At 47.6% G+C, this 26,459-nt stretch overlaps 1 protein-coding gene across 10 annotated transcripts in view; it reads right to left on the bottom strand.

The window, feature by feature from the left end:
• Positions 1 to 26,459, bottom strand: part of FLI1 (Fli-1 proto-oncogene, ETS transcription factor) — a 127,246-nt gene that overhangs the window by 22,658 nt on the left and 78,129 nt on the right. For all 10 annotated transcript variants that reach the window (XM_045370768.2, XM_045370769.2, XM_074015627.1 and 7 more), the window contains 3 exons: positions 20,903 to 21,057; positions 16,225 to 16,428; positions 7,173 to 7,238 (listed from right to left, as the gene is read on the bottom strand). In XM_045370768.2, the coding sequence (XP_045226703.2) occupies positions 7,173 to 7,238; positions 16,225 to 16,428; positions 20,903 to 21,057 (425 nt within the window). The remainder of the gene's footprint in view (positions 1 to 7,172; positions 7,239 to 16,224; positions 16,429 to 20,902; positions 21,058 to 26,459) is intronic.

Raw genomic sequence — 26,459 nt, 5'->3', positions numbered from 1 at the left:
TTTCAAAGATATATAAAAGTAGACAGCAGAGTCTAATGAACCCTGAGGCCCCATCACCCTGCTTTAACAATCATGAATTCATGGTCAATCTTATTTCAGCTCAATGCCCACCTACTCTGCTCTCCCTGGCCCAGTTACTTTGACACAAGTCCCTGACTGTCAGCTCCTTCGCTGAGCTTCCTGTCTCACAATGAAACGTCTAACTGCACCCGGTTCTCCAGGTTTCAGGAAGCCGTGGTGCATAGGTTCTATCCCAGGCTCTCTTCCTGAAACCCACATCAAACACCCAGGCCTCAGTTATTCCTGCAAGGGCTCACCTGGGCTCCCGTCTCCAACACCCAACTTGAAAACTTGCACCCACCCCAGCAAACACACTGGTTTCCTTGGTGCCTTCCTCCTTCCCTTTGCTTCAATATCTATTTCCAGCCCAGCCAGGCTGAATTTTGCTAGAGGTCTCCATCTTTCATTATGACTTCTAAAATCATAAAGGACACCCATACAGGAGCTAAATGCAGGGGAAAATGGAAAGACGTGGTAATATATGTGAATTGCTCTCACTCCAAAGCACAGTAGTTCCTTCCTTCCTTAGCTGTGTGTCTCTCTGTTTGACTAGAAAGTGCTTGAGGGAAGGTGGTGTGCTGTGTTCACCATAGTTGCAGGGCTCAGCCTGGTGTTCTATGCACAGAAGATTCTCCACAAGAAAGAAATGAATGAATAGAGGAGAGCATCAATCACATAATTTAGGTCTATTCCTGACTAAGGTACCAGGTATCTACAATATCTGCCTACATAGGAATAAATGTATATATTTGTCTTCACTCCCTGTGTGACCGTGGCTGGGTCCACACCTTCTCTGGCCTCAGATCTCTTCTGTTCTGTAAGGGATTTGGAAAAGATGTCCAGTTTGAGCATTAATGATTTTCTATCTCTTCATTACATTCAGAGAACTTCTTGTGTGTAGCATGCATTGTTGTGTTTTGATTACGTGCAGTTTTACATTTCCTTCATATTTCATAGGTGTGTCTCCCTAAAAAGTTGTGTTTTTGCTTTGTTTTTTGAGACAGAGTCTCACTCTGTCACCCAGGCTGGAGTGCAGCAGCGTGATCTTGGCTCACTGTAACCTCCGCCTCCTGGGTTCAAGAAATTCTCCTGCCTCAGCCTCCCTGGTAGCTGGGACTACAGGCGCCCACCACCATATCTGACGAATTTGTTATTTTTAGTAGAGATGGGGTTTCACCATGTTGGCTAAGCTGGTCTCGAACTTCTGACCTCAGGTGATCTGCCCACCTCGGCCTCCCAAAGTACAGGGATTATAGGCGTGACCCACCGCGCCCGGCCCCCTAATAAGTTTTAAAGCAGCTTGGCTATCTATGTATAGCATCCTTCACAACCCTTGGTACAGTGTTAACATCTGGTAAACCCTCAAAAATATTGTAATTAACTTGCAATAATAATGTTAACTACTATTGTAATTTTCACTGTAATAAATTAGAATAACAATTTACAATCCTTATTATAACTTTTATTGAGCACTTATTGGTGTGTCAGACGTGCTGATTTAGGAGTTTTAGATCATCCCTGAAGGGGCACTACAATTATCCTCATTTATACATGAGGAAACTGAGGCAGAAAAATGTGAGCGCATTGTCCAGGTCACAATCTGAGTCCAGAGCCTGAGTTTTAATCAGTATGCTATAATGCTGAAATAGGAGACCAATGTCTGCCTTAGGTAAACTGAGAGTATTAAAGAATCCTTACGATGTTGTCAGATGCTTGAATCAAGTATGCTGAGATAATGATTCCAGAAGCAGCCTAGAGGAAGCATAGAACACAGCAAAGGCCCGAATTTGAGTCTTGTACTGCTTCATGACCTGGGTGCCTTCTAAGGACCCCTGAAATCTCTCTGTGCCTTGTTTTCATTATCTACAGAAGGGGGATAAAAATACTACCAGCCTTGTCATCTCATGGTGATGGCACCAGAGGGCACAAACGGGATAATGGATAGGAACGTGCTTGGCAAACCCTACCGGGCTGCCAAAAAGCTGTTGTTACCATGTGCATGGCTCCTGCCACCTAGGACTCTCCTGGAGAGAAGCCAGGCTCTCATTAACATGGGCTTCAGCACCAACCAGGCATTTCACTCTAAGGCACACAGAAAGGTAGTTTCTCCCCTCTCTTTTCCATACTCAGCATGCAAGCCGACAGACTTTTTATCCATTAGCCAAGGCAACGGCTGGAGATGGCCATTCCGCCTGCAGCGGGGCTGCGGTTTTCTGTTTCTGCGTTCAATGGCAGCCCTGAAAGGCTCCCAGGCTGGGGCTAGAAGCTCAATGCTCCACAGGCCCTTGGCCGGTTGATGAGTTCCAGGAGTTAATAAACAAGGAACTCAATATCCTCTGTCTTTTGGAAAGTCAGAGGTATTTAAACAGATTCAGCATGAGGAACTAAGGAAATGAGGGCTTAGGCATGCAAAGAAGCTCTGAGGAGGAGATGTGCTGATTCTTGCATGCTGCTGGGCCAGCTGAGTGAGCTGGGAAGGCCTCCGGCAGGCTTTGCCCAGAAAAACAAAGTGAAGCTCTGACCTGGGACCAGGGCAGACACACGCACATCTGCAGCCTGGAGGACTGGAGAGAACAAGGTGTGGAAAGTCAGTAGCCCTGACTCCAGGACTCTTATATGCTTGAAAAGGTCACTTAACTTCTGCAACCCCAGTGTCCTTCCCGTAAAATCACGTTACCAACACCCTATCTACTTTTTAGAGGACTGAATGAGGACATGTCAGAAAGAAATTTCTGAGATGTACTAATGTACAGTTGTCAAAATCAGTAATATCATACATCAGTAAAATCAGTCATCAATGACAATGACAAAAAATCTAATCAGGAACGTACAGTCTCTTCACTTACCTACACCTTTGTCAATATACCAGTAGGGCCTGCTATTCCTTTTCTAGGACAGTCTGGGGCCAGACAACTGCCCAGTGTATCTCCAGGGAAATCTGGAGTAGCTCTAAATGGGCCTCATTTCTCTCCAGTTGTCTCTGTTCTATAAAGCAGGCTCCTCTAGCTTGGCTGCAGCTTGGCTTATAGGAATAACCTGGAGAGCTCTAAAAGATTTCCAACGCCCAGGAGTCATCGTTGGAGATTCTGAATTAATGCGTCATTTTTTGGCGCTTGGGCATCAGTATTTTTTTATTTTAATTTTTGCATTTACAAAATTTTAGTAAAATATGTAACATAAAACTTACCATTTTAACCATTTTAAGTGTACAATTTAGTGCCATTAAGTACCTTCACAATGTTGTGTGACGATTACCACCATCCATCTTCAGAACCTTTTCATCTTCCCAAATGGAAACTCTTACCCATTAAACACTAATTCCACATTTCCACTCCTTGCCACTCCTGGTAACCACCATCTACCTTCTGGCTCTATAAACTTGACAGTTACCGCCTATGAGTGGGCTCATGCAATATTTGTCCTAGGGTCAGTATTTTTAAAGATCTCCAGGTGATTCTCTGTGCTCTCAGAACTAAGGGCTGATGCCAACCATAAGTCGTGTATCGGTTCATCTTTGGAAAGAGAAGAGTTTAGGGATGAAGTTGGAGCTGATAGTGGGAAAACCGCATGGACAGAAATCAAGTAATGCAAAACATTCACATCTTTGCCCAAGTTACTTTTAGGGTAGGTATTGCTTTTGCAGAAAGGCAGCTGGAAGAGAAAAGCTGTATTTGCCAGAAAGTGAGGGGCTTCTAGTCTAATCCTCTAACCTGGTTTGAGTCCTTGCTCTGCCATTGCGTAGCTGTGTACCCTTCAGTGAGTCACTTAATAGTGCTGAACCCCACTTTCTTTGTCTGCAAAATAGAGATAATAATATCTACTTCAAAGACCCAGTGCAGGGCTCCAAAGCAAAGCATGTGAAGGTGTCTGATATATTCCAAAACCCTTTATAGGTGACAGCTGTGGCTGCTATTGTAAATGGATAACAATAGCTTTTATCCTAATTTATTTTTTAAGGGCATTAGCCTTGATAAACTAAAGGTAGAGCATAACTGCGCTAGCTGGATCCAATCCATGTCCATAGAATATTTAATTTAAAGGGGCTTAAAGATTGTTCTAAATTAATTTTTAAAATCTAGTCTTACTTCCTGGGCACAAAAAACCCTTAGAGATTGCAGCCATTTTCAAGAGACAAGCTGGAAGGGTGATTATACAATTTTAAAGCAAAAAGCCATTCTAATTTGATAAGCGCTTTGAAGACACATTAACAGACAGCATCTCCTCAATTTCCTTGCTTTGTGCTTGATGTCAGCACCTGCCCTTTGTGGATTGCACCAGTGTGCACTCACACACACACACACACACACACACACACACACACACAGAGCTCTGGTGCTCTTGATGAACTCTGGATTTGTTTGGGGCTGTGTGTGTCTTATTCAAAGAAGACGGAGCCAAGGTTGCCTGATGTCTTCTAATAGCTAATAGATAGTGTTTAGAGCAGAGCAGGAGAGCCAGTGAGAGGTGGGGAGGAGGCAGGGAGGGAGAGAGGGAGGGCTTGGCTAGCTTTGTCTTGCTAATGTACTTTGTTTTGTGGCTTGATGGGTCGTTCAGACAGATTCAGACCACCTCACAAGGGGAAGGCATAGAAGAGCAAGACAGCTCAAGTGGAGAGCTTTACTGGGGACAAAAGATGCACCTGCAAAGCACAGGCTTAATCGTCTCTAGAGGCCAGGCCCAATGTTGGGAGATAAATGCCGGCACCACCTGAATAAGGTCCTGGCAGTGTGCGTTTGCCTGGATACTACAGTTAATTCATTTCAGAAGAGGGGTTGCTACCCAGCAAGAGGGAGCTGCTCCCACAATAAGCCTGAATGAGCCAGCAGTGTTACAAATGTACTCCCTAAACACAAAAGGGCCAAGGGAAGGAAATGCGTATGGCAGGTAGAGGACAGGGCTGAACAATAAGACCTGCGGAGGAGGAGGAGGAGGAGGAAGGAGGTGGTTAGCAACACATTTCAATTTGGATAAACCAGTTTCTAAACTAAACCCTATATCTGAAGCCCAGTATCAGAAAAGCTTTCATTAGCTCTGCTTCAGAGCCTCACTGGCTAATTCTGATGTTGGTAGCAGGTTGTAGCCTGAAGTGTTGGAGAAACTTACAAAAATTCGAATTCAGCAGTTCAGAGGTTAGGGCTCCTCCCAACCCTCCCTCCCTCCTTCCCTTCCTTCCTTCCTTCCTTATAGCCTTGCTTCCCTCCCTCCCTATCTTCCTTCCCTTCCCTTCCTTCTCTCTTTCTCTCCCCGCAGTCATTTTCCCCTTCTTTTTTCCTCCCTTCCATTTGTGGATCCCTATCCACAAATGAAATACAACTCAATATGTGAAAGAAATCAAAGGACAGTGGCTCTTGAGCCCTCGCAATGTGGCTCCTGTCATCTCCTTAGAAGCTCCAGAGTCAGGGCTGGCCTCTTGCTGACCAAGTTCCTCCCTTCATTTGACAGGAAACTGAGGTTCAGGGTCTGAAGTGATTTTCTCACGGGAAGCCAAAGGTGCCCTGACCTTCAATCTAATGCGTTTGCCACTAAAATATATTTTCTGTCTTACAGACATTTGCAACAGCATATTAAAATAGGTCATCCAGTGGAATCTGACTCACAATGCAGAATGAATCCATAGAAATTCAGTTTTCATGACAAAACTCAAGAAATCTGATTTGGAAAGGAAAAACAGTGGCAGAAACAGGACTGGCTCAGGGTGGGATAGGAGAGAAGGAAGCAAATGAAAAAACATAAATATTTAAAAGTGGATTCATTCTGTGGTATAACTCTTCCACTAAACCTTCTGGTCATTATTCAATTATAAATTGTTAACAGGAAACACAAATTTCTATGTGATCAAGTTGTAACCTTGGGCAAGACACCCAGCGAGTGTCTTTGGGTCTCTGCTTCCCACCCCATGCGGATGTTGAGCCAAATGGTCTTTCCTTAGAAGAGCCTTTGTTTCTCTGAAAGGTTATGCTATGCTGCGCTATACGTAACTCATCCTGAGAGCTTGTGCCTTTCTTCTATATTATGGGGAAGGTGAGTTAGAGAAAAACTGGGGACAGAGAGCGAGCCAAGGAGGACAGAGTGCCTGCCACACTCTTATTATTTATTCTTCAAGCTCCTATTCAAAAGTCCCCTCCTCTGTGGAATTTTTGCCATGCCATGCAAGTATTGTTTCCAGTCTCTCTCTGGTTCCTAATAATTATGCATTCACATTTTTTCTCCTTTAAACCAGGTACCATGAATTATGCCTGAAATCTAACACAGTATCGGAACCACTCCTCATGACGTTTCATAAAGACACTGAGCAATGCTATTGTGACATTTACTAAAATCTTCGTTGGCAAAGAGCATTTGCTGAGGCAGTTTTCTTTCTCAACAAAACCAAACCAAACCAGACCAAACCCTTAAGCCACCATTTAAAAAATGTATTGACATTGCTAAAATTTTTTTTGAGACAGAGTCTCACTCTATCGCCCAGGCTGGAATGCAGTGGCGTGATCTCGGCTCATTGCAGCCTCTGCCTCCTGAGTTCAAGCGATTCTCATGTCTCAGCCTACCAAGTAGCTGGGATTACAGGTACCTGCCACCATGCCTGGCTAATTTTTGTATTTTTAGCTGAGATGGGGGTTTTGCCATGTTGGCCAGGCTGGTCTTCGAACTCCTGACCCCAAGTGATCCGCCCACTTCAGCCTCCCAAAGTGCAGGGATTACAGGTGTGAGCCACTATGACCGGCTGCTAAAATTTCTTCGGAAAAAAACCTTTAAGGGTAGACATGCTGGAATCCTTGAAATCCTCATTTCATTATTTTCATCAGAGAAAACTCCCAACTTTCAACTTTGAAAGTAAGCAGCATTCATTTTTTCCTAAATGTAACATGTTTTCCTGCATGGAATGACAACTTCAAGTTGTATCTTTGTGATATTATTACAAGATACTGTAAGACCTTCTTTACTGTATTTTTGCAACTGGTAGCACAAGTGGCAAAAGTCTTTGGCTTCTCGTCTTTGTATGCTAGGAAAAGTTGAGTGGAACAAGCTTGTTTTTTGCGTCAACCTTAACTACATGGGACTGTGTCATGTCTGGTTCAGAAGAAAATTTTAAGTGCACAAAAGAACAAACTTACCTTCTTTGACGCTCAGTCGTGAGGATTGGTCTGTGTGGGAGGTTGTATTATAGGCCAGCAGTGAACCTGAGAGGCAAAACATAAACAGGTTATCACCAAAATGTTCTTCTGAGATCAAGAGTAGGAGATGACATGAGGAGGGAGAGGAAAGGGAAAGAGATGGGGAGAGGGGAAGAGGGACAGAGGACTCCTAGAAAGAAAGGAAAAGCGAATGGAATCCGTTTGCTTGGAGACAATCATACAGGCCTGTAATAACTTTACGGAGTAAAGAGACAGAATACATTGGAATGAAATGCTCTCTGGGGAAACAGACAGCATGACCCCTGAGCTGCCATATTCATCATTCTGAAACGTTCTGGTCTGTGCCATCTCATGATAGGAACACAGCACTGAGAATCAGTAAACCCAGGTCTGTTCCAGTTGTTATTAATTCACCATGTGACAGTTGGTGAGTGACTTGACATGTCTAGATTTTGATTTTTTTTCTTGAACTAGAGCAGAGGTTGGCAAACTTCTTCTATCAAAAGGAGAGAGTAAATATTTTGGCTTTATAGGCTAACTACAGTCTCTGTTGCACAGTCTTCTTAGTTTTTGTTGTTTTGCCCATGGGCCAGATTTGGCCTGCAGCTTATAGTTTGCCATGGCCTGGCGGAGAAGCTAGTATCGCTCCTTCTTGCTGTGGTATCCTTTGGGTTTACATACACATGGGTCCTTTCCCAGGTGAGGGTAAGGTGCACGGGTATCTGTTGCTGGTGGAGGGGCGCTGGGAGTTGGGAAGGAGATGAGTGGTAGTATTCCAATAGGAACTTTTGCTTCCCTTCACCTATGTCTAAGAGCACGCACTGAACCTGAAGAGTCATGCGTTGAATTTTCTGTAATCTCAGAATGCTGATATCCAATCTTTAAAAATTCAACTTCAATGCATACCTCTTCTATACCCAGAACTTTGAAAGAATAATTTGCTGTTGTTGCATGGAAAACATATTCTCCCTTCTTTCCTAAAACTAGATTTGTTCCTCTGTTTAAAGTGAATTCAAGGTTGTAATTTGTGAAATATAGGCATTTGTGCCATTCTCTTTGAGACTCTCCTAGGGAAATCTTAAAGAGCTCTCGAAACTAGGGCTGGGATCTGCTTTTACAAAACATACCGTAAGTTCAACACATGTGTTCGAGGCTAAGAAAATTCTTCTAAACAACGCTTTTCCCTGCTCCCTGTGGCCGAGTGGACTGGCTTGGGTGCCAGGGGTGGGAATGGGCTGTCAGACACTCCTATTTTTAGTCTCCAGTCATGGAAGGGATGCAGAAATGGAGCTGCCACCTCACCCAGCTGTGGGCGTTTGGTTGTGTGCCTCAGAGAAAATGTGTGCACTACCCAAGCCAGGCGATGAAGAAGAGAATTTATTTATTTATTTTTGAAATGGAGTTTCGCTCTTGTTGCCCAGGCTAGAGTGCAATGGCACGATCTCAGCTCACTGCAACCTCCGCCTACTCATTCTCCTGCCTCAGCTTCCCCAGTAGCTGGGATTACAGGCATGTGCCACCACGCTCGGCTAATTTTGTATTTTTAGTAGAGATGGGGTTTCTCCATGTTGGTCAGGCTGGTCTTGAAATCCTGACCTCAGGTGATCTGCCTGCCTTGGCCTCCCAAAGTGCTGGGATTACAGGTGTGAGCCACCGCGTCTGGCCAAGGAAGAGAATTTTATAAGAATTGTCCAACTGCCTAGAACATGACTGTTAGTTCTAGCTCTGCAGCAGCTCTAGACGGAAACAAGAAGGGGGATGATGGGGGTGTATTGAGCCCTCTGTATGCCAAAGTGTGGCTATGTGGATGCCATGTTAGAAATGAGACAGTCACATGAATGTAACATTCAAGAGCCAGCTACATTTGGTTATTCCATTTTCAAGAATATCAATGACAAAGTAAGGCCGGGACAAGTTCCTGTTAATAGTCACACAGCAAAAAATGATGTTTTGGGCAAAGATGGACCACATATTTGACAGCAGTAATAGTGTATTTTTACTGTATCTTTTAAATGTTTAGATATACAAATACTTGCCATTGTGCTACAATTGCCTACCATATTCAGTACAATAACATGCTATACAGGTTAGTAAGCTAGGAGCCACAGGCTGTAGCATACAGCCTTAGTGTGTAGTAGGCTATGCCATGTGGGTTTGTGTCAGTACATTTTGTGGTATTCACATGAAGATGAGCTATCCCCATCATGAAGCAAAGCATGACTGCATGTTTATTAAGCAAATGAGAGTTTAAAATTAGACCTGCGTCTTATCACTGACTAGCTTTGTGCTCTCCATTGATTTCTCTCATCTCTCTGAGCCACCAGTTTCTCATCTGCAAAATGGGTGAATACCACTTAGTGGCATTGTGAAGATTAAATCAAATAATGCATGTAATGTGCTCAGAATGGACCTTGGCTCATAAGTGTTCCATAAATGCTAGCTATGATCATTACTATTTTTACATCCTTTCTCCCACAGATGTCACAATTACATACAATAGTTCTCTTTATACATGCATTTACTGAGCATTAGTCTTGTCCTCCGATTAAAGTTATGAATGGGTTCTGCTGCAATAAGAAATAATCCGGCACGACTGGAAGGAAGTGAAGAAATGGAACCAAACGTTCCGAGGGAATACAAAAAAATCCCAGAAGCAGGACCAAGAATGCTTGCCTCTCTGTCCCTGATATTCTCTCCCTCAGGCTGAAACCTCACTGCTGGAGCAAATAAAGAAAAATGATGGTCTCTGAGGAGCAAACTGCCTGAGTCATTAGTGCAGATGTAGCCGAAAGCACGAACCTTAGATAAACCACATTTATTACATTTCCCCCTTGGTGAAAGTTCTTCTTTGGGCACACATGAATTCCACAGGAAACTCCCAGAAAGCCAAGAGAAAGGGTCATTTGACCTCTCCAAAGCTTGCATGAAATACATATTTCATGGCAACCTAGGAAGAGGATTTTGCCCTAAAGACTGTTCTCGGTTCAAGTTTCACTCCTAGAAGGAGAGGCTGCCTTCCCCAAGCAGGGGCTGGTTGGGGGCATCTGGCCTCTCACCCAAGGGACCCAGATTCCCTCCTCTTCTCCAATTTCTACTTCATCAGTTCCCCAGGCTCTGTTTTCTTAAGGAACTTGGTCCGACGCAGGCAGGTCCTCCTGGAGCCCAGCCTCCCTCTCTGTGGCTTTGGACTGCTTTCTCCTGCCCTTGAGGCTCTTTCTGGCCTGACACCGCCACAGGCCTGTGCTGCTGAGCTCCCCATCCTTCCTGATACCAGCACCTCAGGGTAAACAAGCCACGGTGAAGTGGGGGATGCAACGCTCCCGGAACATGCACAGTGTGCCAGACGCTTGCCATCTATTCTCTTACTTAATCCTTGCATAAGCCACGCAGACCAGCATTCCCTTATTCCTTTTTACAGATGAGAAGAGCAACAGTCAGCGAAGTCATATCATTTTCCGAGGATCACACAGTCAGAGACTGCAGGAGGCAGGACCCCCATCCTGGTCTGTCCACAAAACCTATCCTCAGTCCGACAGACCCCACCGCCTCCAGACTAAATCGTAGAAACAGGCAAAACTCACCTATGGGCTTGGGAGGCAGGGTGGTGGTTAGTTTTGGGGAGGAAGTGGTCGTGGGGTGGAGAGAGGGTGAAGGGGGCTGAAATTCTACTCCTTGACCTGGGAGGTGCTTATGCGAGTGAGTGGATTCACTTCATGATAACGCCTCAAGTAGCACACTTAATGATTTCTGCACTTCTGTGTTATAGTTCAGTTCAAACTGAAGTACAAGATTTGCCTACTTGGTTATTTGTAAGTTTCTGTATGTGTGTTTGTATGTATATATTTGCATATGGGTGTGTATGCATATACGTATATCTATTTATTGGGGCATTTTTGCTCTAAAAAGCATAAAGTAGTTCCTGCTGAGAACAGAATGGCCTTCCCAAACTGCAAGCATGCGGAAAAGATCGTTTTCCATTCTATGTTTGAATCCATCTGCTGCTAGAGACAGTACCTGGATCTGAAAGGAGAGGAGAGTGAGCAGTGTGAGGCTTTGCAGGTGTGGGGTAGAACCCCAACAATCATGGTTTCTGCTGCTTCACATTCCCCCAACCTAACCTGCTTTTCATCGGGGACACCTGGGCCAGGGGACACAAGAGTCCCAGTGCTAAAGCCTTTGTCTCCTGCCTCGCTGTGACCATAGAATTCACCAGTGCCCCCTCACAGCCAGCCTATTGAATCCAGGTCTCCCTTTTCTCTGGGCTGCACTGCTATATCCATAGCTCTGGCTGAGGGTGCGGGAGCGGGAGGGTGAAAGGCTCTGGGATCTTTTAACAACAATCCTGGCTGACTACTGAGTCCAGGGAAACCCGACCTTTTGTTCAGCTGGAATTCTGTTCTCCCTCACTGGTCAAACCCTGGCCTGGAAGTGATAAGATTGCACCAGCTTAATTGCCCAGACTCAAAACCTCTGCCCGACCATCTGAGGCTGCAGGTAGACCACAAAACGCAAAATGTGTTTTCCATTAAAGTTTAAATTAAAAATGGGAATCAAGATAGGCACCTTTTCTGTGGTCTCCCCGTCGCGCGGTATATTTCATTCTTTTGAGCAGCCACTGTTTGAAGACGCAGTTTCTTAGTACTTTTTCCAGGTCAGACCCAGATAGACATACAAAACCAACTTGTTTGTAAAATTTTAAAAAGGCTCTTTTTCCTCCTGCCTCCCCTCCTCCCCAGGAGCCTGGGGCTCCCAGACATGCGCAAACTCCCCCCAGCGGCCCTGCGCCTGAACTGCCCGCCCTGCGCCCTCCGTTTCTTCGAGGTCCATCCCCGCCTTGGCCTGAGAAGGGACAAATCTCGTTCCCGCAGCTGCTGCTGCGAAGGCTCCTCTGCCACAGGGGGTGTGTCTGGGAGAGATACTGGTGGGGCCGACAGTCAGGCCAAGAGAAGGACAAAGTTAGCGTGGCGATAGGTTTGGCTTAATCGGCCTTCTTCCAGGAGGCCACAGGAAAGTTTTTGGAAAGCATTTATCTCTTGGTACAAATGACAACAGAAAATGCCGTGGGGGAAGTGGCCGGGCTGTCCACGTGGAAGGCCGGGCGGGAGTGAGGCTGCCTTGCCTGTGTGGCGCAGGCTGGCTTGCTGTCTCCAGGGCCGGGGGGACGTCGGCAGCGCAAGGCCAGGGACTGGGACTCCAGACGCCTGAGTGTTAGACACCAGGTGCTCTCAACTGGCTGGACGCCTTTGAACCAACTTCTGAAGCTGTCTGGGCCTCAGTGGTTTCAGCTTTAAAATGGGTATTGTAGGTAGTCGTCCACAAGGGGGCAACCTTTGTTTCTTTGAAGACGGAGCCTCCCTGTGTCGCCCAGGCCAGAATGCAGTGGTGCCATCTCAGCTCACTGCAGCCTCCCCCTCCCAGATACAAGCGATTCTCCTGCCTTAGCTTCCGGAGTAGCTGGGATTACAGGAGCCCACCACCACGCCTGGCTCATTTTTGTATGTTTAGTAGAGACAGGGTTTCACCACGTTGGCCAGGCTGGTCTCAAACTCCTGGCCTCAGGTGATCCACCCGTCTCAGCCTCCCAAAGTGCTGGGGTTGACAGGTGTAAACCCTGGAGTTTCCCAGGACCCATGGGAATGACCACAAGGACCGTGGCCACCCCGTCATCACAGTCCTCCTTGCATTTCCTGTGGCCGGGGGTGGGGGGGTGGAGGGTGGGCAGCGTGTGACACAGCTCCTCTGGCACAGCTGACACACCCAGGTATGAAGAACAAACACCTCCCTAGCACGCCTGGCCATCAGACAGGGTCTGTAGGGGCTTAGGAAACTGCTCTTTCTTCTCCACCCTGGAAAATATATTTGCATTTAAAATGTAAAAGTCTAGCTCCCCTCCCAGACCACCAGAATAAACAGTCAAGTGAAATTTACATTTTCACCAAAATGTAAATTTGATGCCAAAGCTTCTTATCCTATGAAGTTTTCCTTTTTCTAGACTTTCTACTAAGCCCCAGAAAGATTAGATCAGAGAAGTGCCACCAACTTGGAGTCTCCTGACTTCCAACCAGCCACAGGCTCAGGTCCCCAGTTCTGCTCTATCAACTTTCCTTCACCCGGCAGCACTTCCTCCACCGGAGTGAAGGATCTCAGCTATTTTCCTTCCATCTCTTGCTAAGGTGGAAATATCTGAGCCCCACCTTCCTCTCCAACAAAAGGACAAGATGATAAAGCACAAAGAATCAGCACCCTCTCCCCTTGCCTTGACTCATGGCCTCAAACTGTCCACAAGCACTGGCCTTCCTCCTGAGCACAAAACATCCACTGGAAGTCAGTCTGGAAAAACAATAAAGTGTTTGAAGGCTTTAAAAGGGTTTAAAGTGCTGGTTGTCACTGGGGAGTTCCCAGCAATCCAGAGCAGAGACAGAGCAGACGCGATCGCCAGCACATGGCCTCCTGCAGGCGCTTAGCAGCCAGCCACCACCTCACACTAGAGGGTCCCCAAGGCTGGAACCCCAAGGTAGACACCAATTAAAAAGCAGCATGAATCTAAAAGCCTTTTCCCTGACAGTGGATCATTTTAAGTCTAGGTTCCTCAAAAGGATATTTCAATACTATGTTGGGGCAAGTTTTTTTTTTTTTTTTTTTTTTTTTTTTAATTTAACACAACTATTTTAATTTTTTGCTTTCGTAGGCAGACATGGCTTTTCTATCAGTGCACAGACCACTTTATAATGAGCTTTTCCACCCAACATCATATCCTAAGCACTTCTCATGGTGTTTCCCGATAATCATTTTAATGGCAGAATAACTACTTCCCACCTTGTGGATGTGCTACTGTTAGCCACCATCTTCAACTCTGGATATCCGCCCTGCATGTTCAAATGTCTTCAGTACACAAGCTGGATTCCACCTCGTCTCCGCTCTGGAAATATGCTCCACTAATAAGTCCCTTTTGGGAAACCTAACATTTTTATTGATTGGGGGGCATTTTCTGTCTATAAATATTCTTAAAAAGAAAGAAGCGATTCACTTTTTCTTGCCATGCTATACCCCCCAAAATGCCATCCTCTGCACCTCCACTTCAACCTTGTTATCTGCTCTTCTCCAATAGAAGGTCTCTCTACCAGGGACCACCTTCTCGGGCATTTGTCTCACTCCAGCATCTGTGCTTCCATGGTTTGGTGGCAGGAAGTACTAGGGGGATTTGGGCTGTTTATGGACTGGTTAGGGCCCGGGGGTCATATGGCATGAATGGGCTTTCTCCACATGGAGAGAATGCCTTGAACATTCTACCAACAAGGGCATCTGCCAAGGAGTCTCAAAGCACTAGACCATTTAACTAACAGTTCAGAGCATGCCATCTATGCTACTGTTGTCCTCTCTACTCCTGCAAATGAAAGAAAGGGCTCAGGGTTCCTGCAAACTCCTGCAGGAATCAGGTTGCTTTGCTGGTCTCTCCTTCTCTTGCTAACCTCCATGCACCCACCCTGGCCTGCCTAGATCACTGCGGGACTCTGTTCAAAGATCCTTATTTTTAAAAATTCCACAAACAGTTAAAAGCTGAAAATATGAATTAGAAAATGCTAATTATCCAAAGCTCTGAAAAACTGGGTGGAAAATTGTCCCTGTGTTTGAAATTGTTTCTTGGGCTGACCTCATGTTACAGCAAGACTCAGACATGAGGTAATTGCTCCGGGGCTAACATACACTGCATCATCTACTTTCTCGCACTGGTTACCAGACGCTTCGGAAAGGTGACCAGAGAGCACAGAGGCACCAGTGGAAACTTCCAAAGGCATTTTTTTGATTTTTCATTTCTCCAGCCAGCACGTGTTGCCCCTGCCCCATGAGGAACACTGCGGCTGAAGGGGACAGTGGATTCCAAAGACGGGGAGTTAAAGGTCCACCGAATGATGGAGAGCAAACAGAGCTCACCAACCCAGAGCCAGCCAGTCCAGGAAAAGCAGGTCCCAGAGGTGCTGTCTAAGGATCTCAACTTGTGAAGGGGGCTTAAAATCATCAATCACCTGCCCAAAGCTAACCTCCTGCAAGACTCCCAGCTACCTTGGCCATTCACAACAAATAGCATCTCAAGGCTGCCCTGTCTGTCTTTGCACAGGGCTGTTAGAATGCTCTTACATAGTGCGAGCCCATACCTGTGTTCCTGTGATCCTAGCACCATCTTTTCAGGCCCCAGGACAATCCTTCCATACTTAGGGGTAGCACTGGTACACCACCTGGCCTGGATTTCCAGCAAAGTGTTCAGGCTGAGGTTACCAGTGGAACTAAAATAATTCCATTCTTCTGCTCTGTGTATATTTCATATCAAATGAAATTCATATCAGACTGATGGGCACTTGGTGCTAGAGTGCCTCTTATTAGATAAATCTCTTGGACAACTGCCCACTTGCTTTCTTAAGCTCACCCTTTCCAAAGCTCTTTTCCTTCTCTTAGCTGTACCAGAAGAAAGTCTCCAGATCCTAACACACCTGCAGCTGTGACTGCTCTTCCTTATCAAGGAAGTGTGCAGATACCAGCCCTGTCAAATGGGGTTAGGGGGTGCCAGAGTATCCCAAGATTAAGAGGAAGCTAATATGTAAATTGTTTTCAAAACCTTAAATCCAAAAGCCTTGAATGTAGAGTTTCCTGGAGGAATTTTAAATAATCACTTAGGAAAACACCAGCCAGGGCACAACCCATCTCTATCTATTTTCAAATTGGGATAGTTTCTGGAAAGGCAGTCTCATGGGAAGAGTGTAACCAGCCTCTGGCAGACCCCCTCCAGGTCACAGCTCTCTATTTTTCTCCATTCCTCGTTTTACTTCCTTTGACACTTCAGGATTGGGTCTGCCCCTCGCAGGGTCTGTAGGAGCCCACGTGACCTTGGCAACGCTACAGGCCCCACAGTGCTGCTCCCGCAGCATCTGCCCAACCTGAACGGGCAGCACTGACTTCCTCTCCCTGGGTTGGCCCCATGGGAAACGAGCAGGCCTTGCAGCTTCCTCCCAGCCCTGGGCGCTTGCGTGGCACTTACTTTCCCTGAGGTAACTGAGGTGTGACAACAGCACTTCCGTGTTGTAGAGGGTGGTGGCGCGGAGGAAGTCCTCCTTGTTCATTTTACACAGTTCCTTGCCATCCATGTTCTGGAAAAAGGATGTGTCGATCTCCATCAAGCCGTACTCCTTTATGGCCCATTCCAGCCACTGCCTCACATGCTCCTGTGTCCACAGTGTAGGGTCTGCAGAGGAGAAGATGTTGTTAGCAAGGGCTGCAGGTAGGTAGAGGCTCCCTGAGAGCTTAGGAAGCCTCCCTCACCCCTTGTCCCTCTTTCTCTCCCTTCTCTCTCTCTGGGAAAGCTCCCTTCCAGATGGTCCCCCTGGAACAGCCATCTGGCTCCATGGCATCTGGCGCTGCCTGAACCACTTAGCACTCCAGGGAGGTGCTTAGCTGCCCCGCTACGTAGCCTGACACAGCACTCTTTAAAGTTCTGGAGAGCAGTTGAAACCTTTGCCTGAGAAATGGTGGCATCAAAATGAAAATAAACACAATTTCACAGATCCCGGGACCAATGTCTCTGGAAAGGGGAACCATCTGTATTTCAAGAATATTAATGATTTCATGAAAGAACACGGATCCCTCAGATGGCTACAGAAAAGAAACAGAGAGAGAGGCTTTTACTGCAATTCCATCTGTGCAGTTGAAAACCCAGTGGTGTTAGTCCTGAACAGAAACCCAATCTAGATTTTCCCTTTCGAGCACAGCTGTGTTGAAATTTCTACCAGGACATCCCCAAAACAGTTTTTAGATATTTAAATACCCAAAGATGAGAGATGGTATCGGGGAGAACCTTTCAGCTCTTGAGTGAACACAGGTAAGGTAACCACTGAGGCCATCTCTGTGGTAGGACACTCATACCTCCTTCGCCTTCTCAATGTGTGTGTGTGTGTGTGTGTGTGTGTGTGTGTGTGTGTTGGGGATGTTGCACTTTCAGCACAAGTGATGAGTTCCAGCAGGTTCACAGTAGGCAGAACTCTTTTATCACTTATCACAGTCTGAAACCCATCTCTTCACTTGGCAACCAATTGTTAGTAGGTCCAATAAACACCTTAAATATCCTCATCATAGAATAAAACTACATGACGCTTGCCTTCAAGAAATACTCATTCCCATGAAACAGGTAGGCAGGCACACCACTACTAAGCAATGGATTGTGTGGCGGTGGTTTGAGGACTCATAAGCGGAAGGGAATCGTGAACATTTGGAGAGTCATGGAAGACTTCCTGGAGGAGGAGAGACTCGGCATTTTATTGTGAGTCAGCCATCAGCCTCCGGCTTCTAATGAGCCTGTTTAACATATTTATTAGGCAGGAATATCTGTGCTACCCCTCAACCAACTCACCCTCTCATTCTACAGTGTCTGTGAAGGCTCGTGGCAAAGCTGGGAACCAGGATTGAATGACTAGGAGTGGACGCGGGGAAAGAAGCAAGGCTCACACTTCACAGCTGGGAAGCCAGAGGCAGGTTTCCCAGCACTTTTACACAAGCATGTGTCAGCTGCCCTTGGGCTCTCCATCCCACCTTGGCTTTATGGGTGAGAATCTGGGTGGAAGGGCCCGAGTCTGCTTTGCAAAATGCCTAGGCCCTGCCCGTGCATGAGAGTTGTGGCTGTATTGTGCTGGAGGTGGAGGAGCTGGCAAAGGGGAAGAGTTAGGAGAGTTTGGGTTCACAGGTCACAGCCTGCTGCTGAATGCCATTCCAACAACCTAATGCCCCATGAGCAGTGACGGTTCAGATGGTGGGTGCTATGTGCCACCAGCTCCGTGAGCCCTGTTTGTACTTACCAAGGAAATCTTTTAATATCCCCATTTTACAGATGCATTGTGGAGTCTTAAAAGGTTAAGTCATTTGCCCAAAGCCCCATTGCTGGTAAGTATCTGGGCCGGGGTTCCAAAAGAAACCATCACAGGACTTCACTAAGTTGAAGAGGTGGGTCCCCCCCAAAGCCCCTTTCCTCTTCTCACCATCCTGCTTTACCTCACCTGTGAGTTACACTGCTCTGATGCCAAAAAGCAGAGCTCCTCTAAAGCGTCATTATGCAAGTATGTATTCCTCTCTCTCAGATACATTTCTTGCTCTTTTGCTCTCCAGAAGCAATTAGGCACGGATCATTGGCAAATGGAAATAATTTTGCACCTTTTCAGAATTCTAGAGAAATATATCGTAGGGGGAGCTGGATTATGTAGCATATTATTTCATTCTTCGCTTCTCCCGGTTCCTCACTTTTAGTATCCAAGGCCTCAAGTTCAATTTTACACCATATATTTTATTTATTTTATTATTTCCTCCCTTGCTTTGGGCTCTGCAACAATATTATTTCTCTCCCTCTACAGCACAATGAATTATAAATCTTCAACTCTGGATCATGCTAAACTCTTCCAAATGTTATTTCCTGGATGATTTAGTCCTAGTTTCTTCCCATCTGAACATGGAGCTAGTGATTAACTAGGGCCCACATTTATACTTGTCTTTAAATCCCATCATAAATTCAATCAGTTATTCCACTAATATTTTATTGCCTTGATTTGTGGACTTGCCCAAATGAGACTTCCCCTCATGTCCACAGCCTGGCCTGGAGGAAGCCAAAATGTGTGACGATCTGAAAGATCTAGCTGGAGCTAAAATAATGAAGTAAGTCCATAGCCTGAGAATTCATTACATGACGTGCTTTGAAAATCATTTGACATGAATTTGTGCTATTTTCACCATCACTGCTATAGGTAACTTGGCTCACTGAAGCCTGAGGTTTTGCTATTCCTTTCGAAAGCATTTCAACACTGACTGGAGGTTTGGAGGGTTGACGTAGCAGTCCAGCCACTTCTGCCCATTTTCCAGATTCCTTCCCAAAAATGACCCCCAAAATGAGATGGTGCCAGAGGTTGGTTCAAAGACAATCTCAGATCCCCACACCCTTCAGTCCCACAAGCCTTCCCTCCCGGGCTGGGAGCTGTTTGGCTGAAGCAGGGGAGTTTGAAACCGTTTGAGTGAAGACCCCGTGAGGCTCAGCTTTGCTTTGGGGTGTACAAAGAGATTCCCACCTGTCAGTTGTGGAACGGTTTCCTTGTCTGCTTTCGGTGAGGAGGGAGACGACACACCTGGGCTAAACGTCACTAGCTGGTCTCCTGTGACAGGTGGCTTAAGTAATGCCATGGAGATAAAGCAATTTACACGGTGCCTGGCACCTAGAAAGCACTCAATAAATAGAAGTGATTCTTCCTCTTCCTTTGTTAGGTCAGATGCTTGTGAAAGAGCAAACTTAGAATTGCTTTAGGAGTCGTTTCTAAGTCCTAAAGGATACGGAGAAATTCCTGTAGGCCCCACCCCTCTCCTGCCTCCCTCCTGCTCACACCTTCTTGAATGTGGCCCAGAGCACAGGGAGGCAGCTGTAATCCAGGGATATGGTGAGATGCAACTTCTCAGGAAAAACAAACACCATGGGCCAAGGCAGGAGGCGCCCCTTAAAATTTCTGCCTTTAGACCTACAGGCAGATGCCTTCGGGCTACCTCAAAGACATGTCTAACCTTTTGACTTCAGATGCAACTACATTTACACTTTTCCACATGGCAGGAGTTTTGCCTCTCTGGTAAAGTTATTTTGGTAAGATCAGGTTTAGTCTCTGCCCTGTAATCCACTTTGCTTAAGATTTGGACGTCCTTGCTCCTTCTACCTGGCACCAGTTCTACACGTGGCAGTTTTTAAACACCCTTTTTGTGCAGGCGGCTGAGCGTGCTGGTGCTAGCTGGGGTGGAGTGTCCAGCCAGTGGACTGAAGGACTGAACAATGATTTTATTTTCTGGGACCAACAGCACCAATACCTAGGGAAAAAGAAGCTATTTTTACCTAATGATATAACTTGTGGCACACATGTTAAGGCGCTCCATTAGTTAAATATAGTTCTTTCTATTTTAAAACTGAAAGAACTGGCTGTAATTTTGGAAAGGTGGAACCCGGCAGATGCCGGGAAGTACAAGCCTGGAGGGAAGGACAGGCCTCTGCAGCTGCCCTCCTCACAGGCAGGGATGCCCACATCCAGAGCTCACGGGAGTCCTTTTGGGTGGAGGCGGCTTTGCCTCTGCTTTCTGAGCAGCCCATCCTTGAGGACCAGGCCGTTGATGTAGAATTTGTGATGTGGTCTGCTTAAGGGTGGGGCTTCTAGCATCCACACATCAGGTGACATCTGGGATACTGTCTTAGGGGGCAGCTAGGAAGTAAGGTAAAATGTGTGGCCTTTTTTTTTTTTTTTTTTTTTTTTTGAGACAGAGTCTCACTCCATTACCCAGGCTGGAGTGCAGTGGTGCGATCTTGGCTTCCTGCAACCGCCACCTTCCTGGTTAAAGCTAGTCTCCTGCGTCAGCCTCCTGAGTAGCTGGGATTACAGGCGTCCACTACCATGCCTGGCTAATTTTTGTATTTTTTTTTTTAGTAGAGATGAGGTTTCACCATGTTGGCTAGAACTCCTGACAAGTGATTCACCCGTCTCAGCCTCTCAAAGTGCTGGGATTAGAGGCGTGAGCCACCACTCCCGGCCCGTGTGCAGCTTTCTCCATTTTGCAGTTCCACAGGGAATAGAGTATCAGATAAAGGTTTAGATGCTCCCTGCCCCTAAGAGAGCGGGGAAGTGAATGGCGCCCAGGCAGCCTGCTTCCTGAGTTACCTGCAGGGACGATGACTCTCCTCTCATTGGTGGTCATGTTGGGAGGAGGGGGGCCATTCTTCTCGTCCATATAGCTGTTGTAGTTCATGGGGTTGGACTCGCCTCCACCCACCAGCTTGCTGCATTTGCTCACGCTGCAGTCCACCGGAGACTCCCTACAGTGAGAAGAGACAAAGCCCAGAGGCGGTCAGCACTGACAGGGCAGCTCGCCCCAGCCTCCGAATCATGAGCTCCAGGGCTCCGATGACGACCATGGAGCCATTGCCCAGCCGCGCTTGGTGCCATGACGATGATGATGCCCTCTTTCTATCCTCCATGCTGCCACCAGAGTTTCCTTCAAATCCCAGCCCAGCCCTATAATTACAGTACGTAAAACCTTCTGGCAGCGCCTTAGTGCCCTCAGACCAAGGTCTGAGCTTCTTTGTGTGGCATCGCAACCCTCCCTGTCTGACTGCAGCTTACATTTTTAGCCTCACTGCCAGGCAACCTAGTCCATGCTCCCAGACACGCCTTCCCCACAGTCCCCCAGCACTTGGTGCCCGCCTTGGTTATAAGGACTTGTCACACTGCCTGATTCTTAGCTTGGCCTGTGCCTCCTGACTGCTGAGTTCTTGAGAGGATGGTCATCACTCTTTGTTTAACCCTAATATTCTTACATAGGAGGTGAGCAGCAAATGCTTTCTCAGTGAGTGATTTCTGTTGTACCTAGAGAAGTTTAATGCATTTCTCATACACTGTTATATTCGAATTTTCCAATAAACCCCCAAGATAGGCACAGCAAGGGTTACTATCTCCTTTTCATGGTTAATGAAATCCAGACAGGGCTTTCTGGCTCAGAGTCACACAGCTAGTCAAGGTGGAAACAGGACTCGGGTGTTCTGTGTTAAGCTTCACTATCAAGCACACATGCAAAAGAGCTGGTTGCTACTTGGAGAAGGAATGGAATCCAGGAACTTCCCCCTGATGGAGAGGTGGTGGCCCTGTGGCATTTTGCAGCCCTGACCCCAAGCTCACCGTGGAGCAGTATGGACATTCACAAGGGAGAAAGCAGATCATCCAACTTAGCCTAGAGCTACAGAACTTGATCAGCACCTGGTATTTTGCAGCACTGGTGATTGGGCAGCTGTCTGGAGGGGTGACGTCCCACCCATGGCCACCTGGTGCCCTAAAGCAGGCTGGCAAACACACTCTGCATGCCCCCCCAGCCCAGCATCACACACCTCCAGCATACTTGGGGGAGGTGCCACCCTGTCACACCCAGTGCCTGCTGCTCAGCCACTCCAGCAGCAGCAGGACCAACGGAGATGATGGGAAGGCCAAGCAGAAGCTGTAACTGCCGTTATACTGAGCGGGAAGCATCGGTTCTGGCAGCCTGGGAGACAGCCAGTTCTCTCAAAAGCTCCAAACCAGGCCTTCAGACCAAGGAGTTCAGATAAGGTTCAGATTACAGCCTTCCAACTCTAGGCCACATAACCTCTCCGGACGTTCCAAAGGCCTGGCCACTGTTCTCCATCCCCTGCCAGGGGCAGGAACGGACCACAGCGAGGCCTTGAGGAGCAGGGCCATACCAGATAGGGACCCACCCATCCCACAAGCAGGGACGGCAGTCACTAACCCAGAAGAAGGGAGATCAGCCCAGGGCTTCCTGAGACCCAGGCAGGGCGGGGAGGCCTGAGCACATTCAATAAAGAAAATTAAATGAATTTGTTTCTTAATCTGAAAGGAAAAAAATAGTGAAGATCACTTATCATAGCTGGGAGATAAATGCTCCACTGAGATATTAGAAGTCAGATGGTAATTTTTTCCTGATGTCTTACAGAGGGGAACATGGGCTGAAAATGAAAATAAGATGTATAACTCACACATGTTAGAATTTAAGGTTTTACTATTCGCCTACTGTTTTTCCAGGCAGAGAACCAAGAACCAGCCGTCAGAGTCGCAGATTGCTGAAGGTTTAACATCCCCATGGCAGTGGAGGGGAGGCAGTAGCACATCAGGGCTTTTCACCAGCATTTGGCCCTTTGGCTTCGGCTGCGGAAGGACCTGGCCGGAGATGAAGCAGTCCCGGTCAGACCCTGCTGCCTGCATCTGAACCGAGCTCCGGCTGGAGTGCACTGGGTCCCCTCACCCGCCCTGGGGCTAACTGCAGGCACACACTCGCACACATGCATGCCCATGTGCACACACACTCCAACACAGAACATGTGTGCACAAAACTCCACCCACATGCATGCACACACGTCAACAGAGAACACATGTGCACACAGATGCATGCCTCCATGCATGCACACACGTCAACACACATGCACAGATATGCACTGTACACATTCCAACACGGAACACACATACTTCACCCACATGGAAGCACACATTTGAACACAGAGAACGTGCACACACACACGTACACTTCATCCGCACACACACGCATAGCTATTGCACACACACGCATACACATGACACACACATACACACACACTCACACACACGGCCTGGCAGCCTTTCCCTGCATCCTTATCGGCTGTGAAACAGTCCAAGTGCTGCCGAAGTTTGAAGGATTCAGTTGGCCTGCAACCAAGTGAGCAAGGTTTTCACTGGCGGGCGGCCTCTGTGGGAGAGGCGGGCTCCACACTGCATGCTCTTCCCTTGCAGGATGCCCAGAGCAAGAGGGCAGAGGGCCTGGGCAGGGGTCTCTCGGAAAGGAGAACGACAGCAGGGGGCAGGGGATGGTGGGACAGGAGGGCACACTCCATGGGCTCCTCCCCTGTGTGGACGGTGGAGAGACGATTTTTGGAAAAATTCTTTTCCACATCAGCCGGGCCCCTGGGGATTTCTGAGTTAAAAACTGACCTCTTGCTGTGCAGAGAAGTCAGCACCTCAGGACTCACTGAAATGGAGTGAGCCTTTAGGGTTATGGCCATGTACAGTAGGCACAGGTGGCAGGGCTGGTCCCAGGTGCCAGGGATGGAGGAAAATAAATGTGAAAAGCTGAAAGAAATGTTTCCCCAAACCTGCCTAACACATGACCTTGTAAGGAGAGGAGCCACAGACACCTGGACGAAGGGAAAGTGGACTCAGAGGAGGAGGGGGCTCTCTTGCTGGGGTGGCCGTGGCCACTCATTCCCTGAGCAGAACCTCCTCATTCACTGAGCCATAGAAGTTCTCCCAGTTCCGCTTCCCTCCTCCTCTCTCCCTGCCCCCGGCCCTGTGCACACACCTGCTCCCCAGCTGGACAGGTGATCGCTTTGGCCCCTCGCCTGCTAGGGTGTTTCTCCTCTGGAAAAAGGCCCTGTCCTCGGTGCCAGGCTTCTGCACTAGGACCCGTAGGCCGGTGTCCTTAGGGAGAAGGGCTGGCACCATCCTGGTTCCCCACACTTGCCCAGCTGGCCCTCCTCCCACTGCTCAGGGAGAGAAAGAAGGAAAGCCATACCTCGCCCGCTCGCCTGCCAGACCTCCCTCCATTCTTGCAGCTCCCAAGCACCGTGCCTCCTCCAGCCAGCGCAAGCCCTGCGTGCGGCCATGGGGCTCCACGGCTGCCACTCAGGGTGGGTACAGGTGAAGCCCAGCATAAAAGGCTGCTCTTTAATGAGGCAGCTGGTGCCTGTGAAGAGGGCTTGATGAAAACAAGCGGGAGGGGGAGCGCGGGACGAGGTTTTGCCATTCAGCCTGCCTGCACTGCTGCTAATTTGTATTAAGACCTGCACTTACAGCTAGCATGGGGCTGGGGCCCACTGGCAGCTGATAGCACTGGGACAGGTGACAAGAGAGCCTGGGGCTGCCACAATAGATCAGGGAGGTGGCGGTGGCCCCAAGGGTGTAATAACGAAGCACATCTCCTCCATCTCAGGGCAACAGAGGCCACAGCAAAGCTGCCGAGGGCAGGGTAGCCCTTGTCCTTCATTTCCACTGCTGGTCATAGCTCTTTACTCTTCGAGTTCTGTGTGTGTGTGTTCTGTGAACATTGCTACTGGTTTCCAAAAAACCTTTGCAATCTGTTAGACAATTTAAAACAAGGTGTGAAATCTTGGGTGTTTGGATGAAGGGAGATTTCAAAGACTTCTCCCGAAGATTACCTCTTTAGACTATCAAAAGATCTTCTCTACCTTCCTAGTCTACTCAGAGCAACTGAACTTGGGCATATCGTCAGACCCGCAAATCTGAGCCCAGGCTCACTGTCAAAGGACACCTGATGTTCACACGGCCAAAGTGAGGCCTCGAGGGCTACCTAAGTCACATGGTTGCATTAGGACCCGTGGCATGTGATTCCTGCGTAGTATGCACCCTGCGCAAAAATTAAACAATCTGTATTGCCTTTAGGATATCTGCAAGACGTACATGTGACTCTTTTGTTTTTGAAAAGGAGATGCAATAACTTAAAAGCAAATTCCAAGAAAAGAAAAAGCATCACCCATGATAAAGCCATCGCCCTAATCTACTAGCTGTTTTCATCTCCATACACAGTAGATGCTGCTAACTTTTCCAGGATCCTGTGTATGCCTCCCCACCCAGGTTACGTGTGACATGTCTCATACTGCAAAGTTCAGAGCACTGGAGTTTAGAAAGGGGCCTCACAGCCAGAGAGGCACAAGTTCCATGGAACAGGAGCTGATGCTTCTCTGTGTGGAATGTGAGTCTCTAGGTGTCCAGGGCATCCAGACCCTGGGGGCCAGGTCAGGGAGTGTCAAGGCAGGTGAGCGCTGAACTCTGGTCCTGAACACCAGGCTCACAAGGCAAGTCTTGCATTTCCCTCTATAAACTGATATTCTTTTCTTCACGGGATGTTTTCCCCAATCCCTGTGGTTGAGACAGGATGCAGCTGAGAGTTATTTGCAGACCACAGCTTGGATCAAGTTGCTGAAGTCTACATGTGAAAAAGAACCTATGGGCCATACTGTTTCAAGGCAGCCCAGCCTAACAGAGTCAACCACAACAGGAAGATATGAAGAAAGAGGCACAAAACTCCCTCAACACGGGAAAGCCACCTGCCTCTGAGATCCTCAGACCTCAGTCTCTGCACTTGACTCTTTGCCCCGGGCCAGAGGGTTTGTTATTGGGGTGAAAAGCAAGTGGGCATGGTAGCTTCAGGCGCACTGCACACCTCCTTCCCGCCAGAGACACAAATGCCAGTGGGTCTCCGGTGAGCATGAAGATGTAACTCAGAAGCCCATGCTGTCAAGGAACACAGAAAAAAATGCGCTGTGAATCACAGAACAGTCCAGAACACTGTGGCCCAGCACTGTCCAATAGAAGTAGAATGGGAACCACATGCGCGAGATACATACTTTTTTTTTTTTTAATATGAGATGGTGTTTCGCTCTTGTTGCCCAGGCTGGAGTCCAGTGGCACAATCTCGGCTCACTACAACCTCCGTCTCCTGGGTTCAAGCAATTCTCCTGCCTCAGCCTCCCGAGTAGCTGGGATTGCAGGCGTGCCTAGCTAATTTTGTATTTTTGGTAGAGACAGGGTTTCACCATGTTGGCCGGGCTGGTCTTGAACTCCCGACCTCAGGTGATCCTCCCGCCTCGGCCTTCCAAAGTGCTGGGATTACAGGTATGAGCCA

Source organism: Macaca fascicularis, chromosome 14, assembly GCF_037993035.2.
Source record: "Macaca fascicularis isolate 582-1 chromosome 14, T2T-MFA8v1.1".
NCBI classification, from domain to species: domain Eukaryota; kingdom Metazoa; phylum Chordata; class Mammalia; order Primates; family Cercopithecidae; genus Macaca; species Macaca fascicularis.
The sequence above is the reverse complement of the archived record's forward strand: the minus strand, read 5'-3'. Positions and strand labels throughout refer to the sequence as shown.